The following is an 11,889-nucleotide window of genomic DNA, read 5'->3' on the forward strand; positions in this document are numbered from 1 at the left end:
ATTGTTCAGGTTTATATCCCACCAGCATAGAAAAACAAGACCACACACACACACACACACACACAGGTTACAACTAAAAATCTACTCAGATCCTAGTATCCTTCAGTCTCCGATCCCTTTATCTGATATATCCTTTGCTGCCTTGATATCCCACAATCCTGTGCATGCCATTCCATGATGGTTGAGCTAAAAAAAAATAAAAAGATCTGAACATTGTTTTTGGTGGTGAGTTTGTGTCTAAATGTATATTTCTGACTATTTTTTTGCACTTTTGATGTTATTTCTAGTATGAAACCTGTACAAACAAATGGTGCACACTCCCACCACCGAACATCAGAAAAGAAATCCCAGAAAGATACACTGCATTCGTAGGGTGTGCAATATCATCTGCAAAAAGATTGTAATTGTTGTTTAAAAGATGATTTGACATTATCGAGTATATCGGTAGCAAACAAAATACACCTACAGAGTGCATGACTATATTACATGATGGTGTCAAGTTAGTTTAAACTAGAGTGTGTTCTTTGTATATGGGGGCAGAAAATAATTATTCAATATCACACGAAGACTGACGGGTTTCACAGTTCACTGAACAAGAACTTAATATTAAGAGACTTCGATTTTATTTTGGCTCACATTTAACAAAAACCCACCAATTCACTATCTCAACAAATTAGAATATGGTGACATACCAATCAGCTAATCAACTCAAAACACCTGCAAAAGTTTCCTGAGCCTTCAGAATGGTCTCTCAGTTTGGTTCACTAGACTACACAATCATGGGGAAGACTGCTGATCTGACAGTTGTCCAGAAGACAATCACTGACACCCTTCACAAGGAGGGTAAGACACAAACATTCATCGCCAAAGAAGCTGGCTGTTCATAGAGTGCTGTATCCAAGCACGTTAACAGAAAGTTGAGTGGAAGGAAAAAGTGTGGAAGAAAAAGATGCACAACCAACCGAGAGAACCGCAGCCTTATGAGGATTGTCAAGCAAAATCCATTCAAGGATTTGAGTGAACTTCACAAGGAATGGACTGAGGCTGGGGTCAAGGCATCAAGAGCCACCACACACAGACGTGTCAAGGAATTTGGCTACAGTTGTCGTATTCCTCTTGTTAAGCCACTCCTGAGGCTGGACTGTTGCCCAGTGGTCCAAAGTCCTCTTTTCAGATGAGAGCCAGTTTTGTATTTCATTTGGAAACCAAGGTCCTAGAGTCTGGAGGAAGGGTGGAGAAGCTCATAGCCCAAGTTGCTTGAAGTCCAGTGTTAAGTTTACACAGTCTGTGATGATCTGGGGTGCAATGTCATCTGCTGGTGATGGTCCATTGTGTTTTTTTGAAAACCAAAGTCACTGCACCCGTTTACCAAGACATTTTGGAGCACTTCATGCTTCCTTCTGCTGACCAGCTTTTTGAAGATGCTGATTTCATTTTCCAGCAGGATTTGGCACCTGCCCACACTGCCAAAACCACCAAAAGTTGGTTAAATGACCATGGTGTTGATGTGCTTGACTGGCCAGCAAACTCTCCAGACCTGAACCCCAGAGAGAATCTATAGAGTATTGTCAAGAGGAAAATGAGAAACAAGAGACCAAAAAATGTAGATGAGCTGAAGGCCACTGTCAAAGAAACCTGGGCTTCCACACCACCTCAGCAGTGCCACAAACTGATCTCCTCCATGCCACGCCGAATTGGCAGTAATTAAAGCAAAAGGAGCCCCTACCAAGTATTGAGTACATGTACAGTAAATGAACATACTTTCCGGAAGGCCAACAATTCACTGTTTTTTTTTTATTGGTCTTACGAATTCTAATTTGTTGAGATTGAAATTTTTTTTTTTTTTTTTTTTAAATGTGAGCCAAAATCATCACAATTAAAAGAACCAAAGACTTAAACTACTTCAGTCTGTGTGCACTGAATTTATTTAATAGATGAGTTTCACAATTTGAGTTGAATTACTGAAATAAATAAACTTTTCCACGACATTCTAATTTATTCAGATGCACCTGTATATATTTGTAACTGCAGGTTAAAGCATTTCATGTCCCTCAGAGCTGCATTAAACAGTGTGTAAACACATCTAAATGTCTCTTCAGACGCAGCTTCTGTGTCCTTCTCTGCATTGCAGAGATGAATGTTGTTGATACTGATATCATTTGTTTGGTAACAGCCCAAGTTTCTTATTATTCTAATTGTCTGATTTGATGTAAGAGTTTGATTTAAAAGATGATGCACACTTTTAGAAAAAAATGGCTTTAATAAAGGTAAAAATGACCATAAAAGATAAAAATCAATTTAAACCGGAAAAGATTAATGTTACTGTCTACAGCAGTCCTTAAGATATCAGCACAATAACATACTCAGCAAAATATCATCTAATTATCGTTATCGATAAAGTCCCAGAATAATCCCCAGTTTACCAATTTGCTCACAGGCTACCTTCGGAGGTATTATTCGATGCTTATGTTCTCCGGGCCGAAGTACAAACTTTAAATACCTTATGAAATGCCAAAGGCAACACTCACTGAACTCACTTTGGATGTGACTATGACACTATTGGTTAATAATTTACAGCAGTCACGCAGTATCATGCTAAAAATCTATGTGGCACATACCCTATGAGTCACTACCTTTACTTCTGATGGAGAATTTTGAACTGTGGAAGAATTTGTTAGGAGAGTGTGAGGTGATGTTTTCTTTAGTATGGTTTGATTTGATTTACTCACGTCCCTTCCATCAATGACTGTCATTCTTACAGTTCCATTTAAACATGTATTATGTTGCAGTTCCTTCTATAGATCAAAAACATTTTACAGTACATCTGGCTTTTGATAATGTTTATTTTCAATATACATGTTGCCCCTTGGTAATATCATTAGAAAATACGGGATTAGTTTCCACTGTTATGCTGATGATACTCAACTATATATCTCAACAAGACCAGATGAAACTTCTAAATTATCTAAGCTAACAGAGTGTGTTAAAAATGTAAAAGACTGGATGACCAGTTTCCCATATTTTCCATATTTCCCATGTTACAAAAACAGTCTTCTTTCAATCTTAGAAACATTGCCAAGCTACGAAACATGTTACCTGTTTCTGATGCAGAAAAGCTAGTTCATGCGTTCATTATCTCTAGACTGGACTATTGTAATGCACTTCTAGGTGGTTGTCCTGCATCCTCAAGAAACATGCTACAGGTAGTCCAAAATACAGCGGCTAGAGTCCTTACCAGGTCAAGAAAATATGATCATATTACCCCAATACTACAGTCTCTGCACTGGCTACCTATTAAGTTCCATATCAGTTACAAAATATTATTACTTACCTACAAGACCCTTAATGGTTTAGCTCCTGCGTACCTAACTAGCCTTATACCACGCTACAACCCATCACGCTCCCTAAGGTCACAAAACGCTGGACTTTTGATAGTACCTAGGATAGCAACCCTTACCAAAAAGTAGTATACTTCAAGTTTATTTTATTAAGTATACTTAAGTAAAGTTCAAGTATATTTAGACTTTTTGTAAGTATAAGTCAAGTATACTTAAATGTCATTTTAAGTATATTTCTGAGGAGTACATAAAAAGTAAACTAAAAGCATACTTTCCTATTTTTAGTTTAAAAGAAGTATACTAATAGCACACTTGAATAAACTTCTTTTTTGTAAGGGAAAGTCCACTAAAGGAGGTAGGGCTTTTTCGCATTTGGCTCCCAAACTCTGGAATAGCCTTCCTGATAATGTTCGGGGTTCAGACACACTTCCTCTGTTTAAACCTAGATTAAAAACACACCTCTTTGGCCAAGCATTCAAATAATGCATCTCATAATTTTGGACTGCAGTTATATCTGATCAAATGCGCATTATTATTCTTTAGCTTGGGTTAAACTAATTAATTTTACTTGGCTGGAACAGCAGCTACGCTAATTATGTCTCTATTTGTTTCTCTGTTTCTTCTGGATTTACATCCCATGGTTGTAAAAGGGTTTACACAAGCTCCAGTCTGGATCCAGAACACCTGAGAAGAGATGATGCCAACCCCTCAGAGGACCTCAGATGATGCTAACCCAGAGACAACATACAGAACTACCACATTTTGCTATAAGTTTGATTGCATAATTGCTGTTAAGAGTGTTAATCGTCTCTTTGTTTACGTCTTTTATTGATTTTTCCAAACATTTCTGCCGTATACACATAAACTGACAGTCATCACTGATAAGCTACTACTAAATATTGTAGAAACTTAATTTTCTGTAAAGTTGCTTTGCAGTGATTTGTATCATAAAAAGTGCTATACAAATAAACTTGAAATTAAAACTTTAATTTAATTTAACTTTGGACACTGAATGAAAGAGAAATCAGAGTCTTTTTAAAGCAGTAAAACTGTGGTGCGTTTTATTTTTTGGGATTCACAGATGAATAGAAAGTTCTAAAGAACAGCATTTATTAGAAATAGAAATCTAATGTAACATTAAAAATGTCTTTACTGTCACTTTTGATCAATTTAATGCATACTTGATGATTAAAAGTGTTTTTATAAGCATGATTTTTTTTTTCAGGAAGCTTGCTGATGGCTTAAGGTGCACACTGCAATCAGTTACTCGCTTCATTAATGTAGAAGTATAATAAAGGTTTGTTTACCATGTGGAGAAAGTGATAGTTCACAAAAAAGGCATGGCATATACTCGCCCTCATTTAACACAAAACATATCTGTTTTATGTTATGATGATGGTGACTGAGCTTGTAAAAATGTGTAACTTATTTTTCAATACTATTTTTCATTCTACTTTTGAAGTCACTGGCAGTATGCCACTTATTTGTATATAATGCTCTGTCCGTGTATCTTCTGCCTATGGGCACTGAAGTCACTCAAATATCTCAGTGCTCTACACGTACAAGTGCAAGGTCAGATGCTGATCTCGGGATCGGACTGGTGTGATTTTGTTGTGTACGCACAGGATGACATGACGATCCAGCACTTCTTCACTTAATATCCTAATGATTTTTGGCATAAAAGAAAAAAATTATAATTTTGACCCATGCAATGTATTGCTGGATATTGCTACAAATATACCGGAGCTACATATGTCTGTTTTTGTGCTCCAGGGTCACATTTGCATTTTAATCTAATTTATACCTGGTAAAAAAAAAATGGCTTCTTCACCTAACATTAACGTTTTTCCTTTTAGACAAAATCTCACACTCTAGTAGTCTTTCCTAATTTTTCAGCACATAACTGGACAACATACAATTAAATGATTTTTACCATTACATTAAACTCTTATATCATGTGTATATCATGTTCCATGTAACTTTCTGTTCATTTTAGACAGCAGCGTGTGAACGGGACTTTTATTTTGGTGTGGTGGCGTGACGTCATAAGGCTGCGGCGCGCTCTCGCGTCTGTTATGACTCGACTGAAGAAAGGTTTGTGTTTAAAGCTTTTAAAGTGTAGAAACCGCTCAGTCAACTCTAAAGTTGTATAAACTCGGTAGAATTGAATGTTTATTATTGACTGTAAGTTAATGAACTGCAACTTTATCTAAAATGTGTGTATTTCTAAAGGTGATCTTTGTGAGTAAAGCTACACTCGATCTAGTTTCACTCCGTATCGTGCTTCAGTTTGTCGTAAACACGAATTGAGTCGCTGGCTTTTAAACTCGAGTCAGTTTAATCAGCGCATGCTGCTCAAAACCGTCTAATTCAACACAAGCGTAACGAAAGGGGAAATATTTTCATAAAAGTGCAGTGAAAGTCATCAGATACCAAACAGAAGTCATTCATGTTACCTTTCATTAGAACTTCATTCATTAATTAATTAATACTAGTTTTGACTGTTTTTGTCTAAGTTAGCTCATTTAGGAGTGTGTACACTTGCAACATATTGCTATTTTAATTTGGATTATTTATAATTATTATTTTATTATTATATTTAATATAAATATTATTTTGACAGTTCTGCAGCTGTTACCTAATTCATTTGCTTAAATAAGGACTACATTATTATGTAATTATTTGTCCCATTTTTATCCAAACACCCAGAAAAACTCCCGCTGAAGCGACTGAGATCCACCTGACACACTGTGATAAAGATGACGTTTATTAAAGAGGAGAGTGAAGACATTAGGATTAAAGACGTATTCAGCATGAAAGAAGAAGATACTGAGACACGAATGAAGATGGCGTTTATTACAGAGGAGAGTGAAGACATGAGGACTGAAGAAACATTCAGCACGAAACGAGAAGATACGCAGACACAAACAAACCTGGTGTTTATTAAAGACGAGAGTGAAAACATTAGGATCGAAGACGTGTTCAGCATCACATGTGAAGATATAGAGACACAAACATCTATTAGAGAGAAGAGAGTAGACACGAAGAAGAAACCATTCAGAGTCAAGCATGAAGATGCTGAGACACAAACAGGTTGGTTTTCTCACTCTCATGATGCTTCTTAAAATGCCCAGCTCCACAGAAATGACTGGTATTTTTGTAGAATGTCATATGAGCGTCCTAATTAAAGTGGTTTTGTTTGACATGGAGCGGGCTGATAGACATGTCGAGATCACATGACCACACAGATACTAACGCTGGCTGTCTTCATGTGAACCTGAGATAGGGCTGTGCAAAAAATCAAATGCGATTTTCATGTGCATCTCATCAGTAAAGACGCTCCTGTGATTAGTAGTATATCTCCAGCACGTGCGTTCAGATCAGGGTTGCCAGGTTTTCAAAACAAATCCTGCCCAATTGCTTCTCAAAACTAGTCCAATCGTGTTTCGACATGAAAGATTAAATATACATTTTTTTGGCAGGGTTCCCTTGGTAATATTCACATTTTAGGGGCTAAATATCACGTTATTGGTATTGGGGTCGCTTCAACCCGCGGACATGAAAAACAACCACAGACTTGGCAACACTGCTTGGCATTTACTACACAGAGCCGTAGTCCACAGACAAGCTACACAAAATCGATTTTAAAATCGCAGGCGATTCTTTGTCAAGGCAACCCTGCCAAAAAACTTATATTTTAACCCCGGGATGCAATTTTTATCGGGGAACCTCCTGGAAACGCGATTGGGCTAGTTTTGGACTAGTTTTGACAAGCAACTGGGCAGGATTTGTTGTGAAAACCTGGCAACCCTGATCTTAACACACGTGCTGGAGATATACTACTAATCACAGGAGCGTCTTTACTGAGGAGATGCGCATGAAAATCGTATTTGATTTTGCACAGCCCTAACCTGAGAAGATCCTTCCTCCAAAATTAAGAAAAAGTAATATAGAAGTTGTTTAACAAAATCATTCTTTCGTGTAACACTAAACCCAATATCTATTTTTGAATTGAAAACAATGAAAACCATTTGTTTGTATCAATTAATTATGCGATAGTATCTAACAAAAACATTTCTTTTTGTAAGGTGAACTTTGAAATGTTACTGCTGCTGTCTGCCTTGTGCTTCATTTAAAGGGCTTTGATGAGCAAATAAAACCACTGTTGGACACTAATTTTATAACAAACGTGTTTTTTACCAAACATCTGTTGAGAGTTTCAGATCTTCTGTCAAGCTCAGTTGTCAATGTCGCATCGTAAGTTGATCTAGGATGGGTGTTTCTTCTCCTGGGGCCTTGTGTATAAAATGGGCATATATCGGGAATTACAAAATGAACTAGGCACTGTTTTAGTGGAGAGAGTGGAGTACTGACAGGGATCAACGCTAAGGGTTTTGGCCCTGTCACCAAAAATAAAATAGTTGCAGTTATCATTGTTTTTGATCCGTTATCTTGTATTCTAATAAATAACACCCAATATTTTAGATACCAATTAAATTGTACAATTCTTCATTTCAATTTCGATACCACAGCAAAAATCACTAGCCAAACATAAATATAAAGTTTAGACAATATTATAGACAGGTGACAGCCTGTAAATAAGAACATACTGGGCAAATTACAAGCAATAGTACAATTAAATGTAGGCCTATAGCACAAAAATAGAAATTAAATGATGCTTGAGTTTTTTATGTTTGTAGATGTTCAGGTACAGAAATTGAAAAATCACATATAAAAACATATTTGCATATTCTTAACTCCGTGTTGCACCATGATTTTTTCGTAGCCATTTGAAATTAGAGGCAACCACTGCATTTCAATCAAGAATTGAAAAAAAAGTGCAACTGTATAATTTCAAAATCTGAAGCAAAAACAGAATAACCTGACTTTAGCTTTGTCAAATTATTAGGGCTGTGCAATTAATCACATTCGATTGTCGTGCGCATTTCGTCAGTAAAGCCGGTCCCGTGATTAGAACTAAATCAGCATCACCTGCTTTCAGATAGAGTGGCTTTCACTACACAGAGCCGTCGTTCACTGAAAATGAAGCAAAATCGCCCTCATAATCGCAGATGAATCGCATTTGATTTCGAACACGATATTGCACAGCTCTAGAAATTGACATACTTTCGTATGTATTTGTCCGTTCAGGGGGCTCGCGTGTGTCAGAGCGCTGTCCGTGCACTGTTCACAGGACACAGCATGTTAAGAGTACTGAAAGGAGTTTTCTTTTGTCGCCCAAATGCTTTTTAATCTCTTGAATTTGTAAATTAACAAGTCTTAAAAACACATGCAAATAATAAAATGTCTTGATGACGCTGCAGTGGCCCGATCGGGCATGTGACAAATCCGTCTGCTGTCTTTTACGCTGGCCCCGGGCCATCGGGCAGTCCTTATTGTCGAGCCCTGACTGAAGTAAACCGTGATTTAAACTGTTTCTCATCTGATATACACTTTTAGATTAAATATGTCACTCTGGACTCAAATGACATGAAATCATTATCCTGAAGTTACAACTTTTTTTATATGCATTTAAAGAGAAATATCTGTAGTGTATGCACTTTACCTGTGGCATTCTGTGTTGTAATGTTTTAACTAGTGAGGATTGCTTGGCACATGATCGAGGATGCTACGGACACCTTGTTGAATTTGGTACTTAAACATTTAGAGGGAACTAAGACTCATGCTAGAATTTTATTCATTGATTTCTCATCTGCTTTTAATACGATTCAACCTCACATTTTAGTAGAGAAACTTTTGGGCTTTGGTTTTGATTTTTGTATTATTGGTTGGATTCTGGACTTTCTAACTGATCGAATTCAGAGCGTAAAGGTAAATGGGTGTTTGTCAGAGGTACTGTCTTCATCCACATTGTCTTCATTTGCTATGTTATAGGGCTGGGCGATATGGCTTGAAAAAAAAATCTCCGATTTTTTTTCACACCAAACCCGATTTCCGATTTTAATCGATTTTTTTTTTTCTATTTAAAAACAAACTACAACCGACAAAGAAATTGCTCAAAACAAATGTACTCTTTATTTTGTTCTGATTTTCCTTATGCAGTTTAATATAAATTTCCCCTTTGTGCATAAGTGTAACAGGAAACAAGCCTCAAAACATGCTTGTAAACGAGATGGCAGGCACTGCCATTGTAAACAGTGAAAATGTAGCTTATCAGTTTTCTAATAACTTCAAACTTACAGTGACACAATGCACCTTCAAAATAAATTAAAATATAAATAAAAAATAAAATTGTGTGTCCCTCTGTGATAAAACACTTTTGGTTAAATAAATGTAACAAAAATGACAAAATTAGATCAATTACAAAAATACATACTTGTCGCAGTGGTATTCATAAAGTGCAAACAAAACTTTAAACAGTTTTCCTGAATCCCTGAAATTGTAAACAAAATGAAACATCTGCATCCATTACTTTAGTTTCAACATTCTTCTTTTATGCATTTTTAGCCAGGAAGACAAGCCTGTCTACTACCTCTGGCTTGAGGCATGCCCGGTTACATGTAACAATGCCCCCTCCCACACTGCAAAGCCTCTCTGATGGGGCACTTGTAGCAGGGACAGACAAGTATTTTTTGGCCAGATTACTGAGCCTTGGGAAGTTTGGTTCATGACGTTTCCACCACTGAAGTGGATCAGTGTCTGGGTCTACCTCAGGGGTCAGTAGGTAAGTTGCCAGCTCTGTCTCTACTTTCACTGCCTCTGATTGGTGAGAAGATGACTCTGGCACATTCTTCTTGAAGAAAGCAGCTAAAGTCATTTTCTTATTGGGCGGAGGCTGTGCTTCTCCTTGGCTCACCTGGACTGCTGGACCAGGCTGCTGTGGTGTACTTTTTTCAGCATGCAGACTCAGAGACATCAGCTCAGTGACAGCTCTTTTCTTGACTTGTTCCACCTTGTCTGGGTCAATGTAGGTTGTACGGAACCTGGGGTCCATAAGTGAGGACATGTCCAAGAGTTCATTCTTCACAGGGTCGCTGTATTTGTCATCAAGGTACTGCATTATGTTTCTTTTTATTGTTTTAGTGAGATCGGTGTCTTCCTCCTCTGGCTGTAGGAGATTGGTTTTGAACAAATGCAGCACCGGTTTAATGTAGGAGACACTGACATAAGCCTCCCCGGACAGGGCGTCTGTAAAATCTTGGAGTGGCTTGACAGCTTTATTTACAGACTCTAAAACCTCAATATCTTGCCAAGTGGGCACAAGATGACGGCTTTTCTTGTCGGATCCCAGGACACGGACTATGGCCTTCTCCTGTTCGAGAAATCTCTCTACGGCTCTTTGTAGTGGATGCCGCTCCATCTGAAAGCAGATGATGGCGATTTACTACTAATCAAGGAACCGGCTTTACTGACGAGATGCGCCTAACAATGCCATGCGATATATCGCCCAGCCGCACACTAAGGACACACACACACACACACACACACACACACATACCATTATGATCAATCATGCATGTACATTTTGTGGAAATATGTATTGATTTCATTAAATTGCATTAATTACAACATGCATTAATTGGGCTGTTGAATGCATAGACATTAGACTCTTACCTATCGCGTTGTGCAGTTTATGTCCAAAGCACTGGAGGTTGGGCCACTCATTGTCTCTCAGAGCTTTTATTATGTTGGTGCCGCTGTCTGTTGTCATACAGACGAGTCGGTCTTCGTCAAGATTCCAGGAGGTCAGAGCATCTTTTAGCCCCTGCGCAATTATTTCACCTTTATGGTCATCGGGAAAGTAAGCTGTCTGAAGGCAGACGCTTCGCAGAGTCCAGTTTTCAATAAAATGCACAGTCAAACTCATATAGGGCTGCATCGTTCGACTCGACCACAGGTCCGTTGTGGCGGAGTAAAACGACACCCCCTCCAGCTCTCTAGCGATCTTTTCACGAGTACTGTTGTACAGGTGAGGCAAGGCAACTTCAGCAAAATATTTCCGGCTTGGTAGCACATACCCGGGGTTGAGAACTTTAATCATGTCAATAATCCCTGGCTTTTCCACAGTGTATATGGGCACCATATCTTTTGCTATATATTTCGCCACTGAATCCGTGATTGCTTTCCACCGGGGCCCTTTCTTGTCATAGGGGTTACAATTCAAAAATCTTTCTAAGATTGTAGTTTGTTTTTTTTGCGGGTGTGTGTGAACTGCGGTCTTGTTCTCTTCGTTGAGAGGCACACACCTCCCACTCGGCTGCATGCCTCTGTTTAAGATGCTGGAATAAATTTGTTGTGCTGCTACCTTTGGTAGCAACGGCTTTTAAACACACTTTGCAATGTGGCGTTATTTGTTCTGTGTCTGACACTAAAAAAGCAAACCAATTCCAAACAACAGATGAAACGGTGCCTTTCTTTGGAACGAGCTCTGCGCTGTTAACTGCCATGTTGTCTGTGTGCGGCTATAAGGAAAGCGGGGGGAGGGCGAGCCCACTCTGAACTACGGAAGCCTAAGGGGAGAGCCGGTGGTGTAAGTTAAAGAGAAAACCGATTTTCATTAAAAACAAATCGCCCTTAACGTCAAATTCGA

The 11,889-nt window shown here is 38.2% G+C and overlaps 1 protein-coding gene across 1 annotated transcript; it reads right to left on the reverse strand.

The window, feature by feature from the left end:
- Positions 1–9,420: 9,420 nt before the first annotated feature.
- LOC122137237 (zinc finger BED domain-containing protein 4-like) lies at positions 9,421–11,382 on the reverse strand. Its single transcript, XM_042722996.1, has 2 exons — positions 11,017–11,382; positions 9,421–10,659 (listed from the first exon to the last, which is right to left on the reverse strand). The coding sequence occupies exons 1-2, from the start codon at positions 11,380–11,382 to the stop codon at positions 9,793–9,795; spliced, it is 1,233 nt and encodes a 410-aa protein (XP_042578930.1). The 3' UTR covers positions 9,421–9,792.
- Between the last annotated feature and the right edge of the window lie 507 nt (positions 11,383–11,889).

Source organism: Cyprinus carpio, chromosome B4 (genome assembly GCF_018340385.1).
Source record: "Cyprinus carpio isolate SPL01 chromosome B4, ASM1834038v1, whole genome shotgun sequence".
Lineage (NCBI taxonomy): Eukaryota > Metazoa > Chordata > Actinopteri > Cypriniformes > Cyprinidae > Cyprinus > Cyprinus carpio.

Coding starts and splice junctions, on each gene's coding strand:
- LOC122137237 (XM_042722996.1), bottom strand. CDS start 11,382: ATGGTGCCCATATACACTGTGGAAAAGCCAGGGATTATTGACATGATT. Junction 10,660..11,016: donor ATCTTGACGAAGACCGACTC/GTCTGTATGACA, acceptor ATCTGCTTTCAG/ATGGAGCGGCATCCACTACA.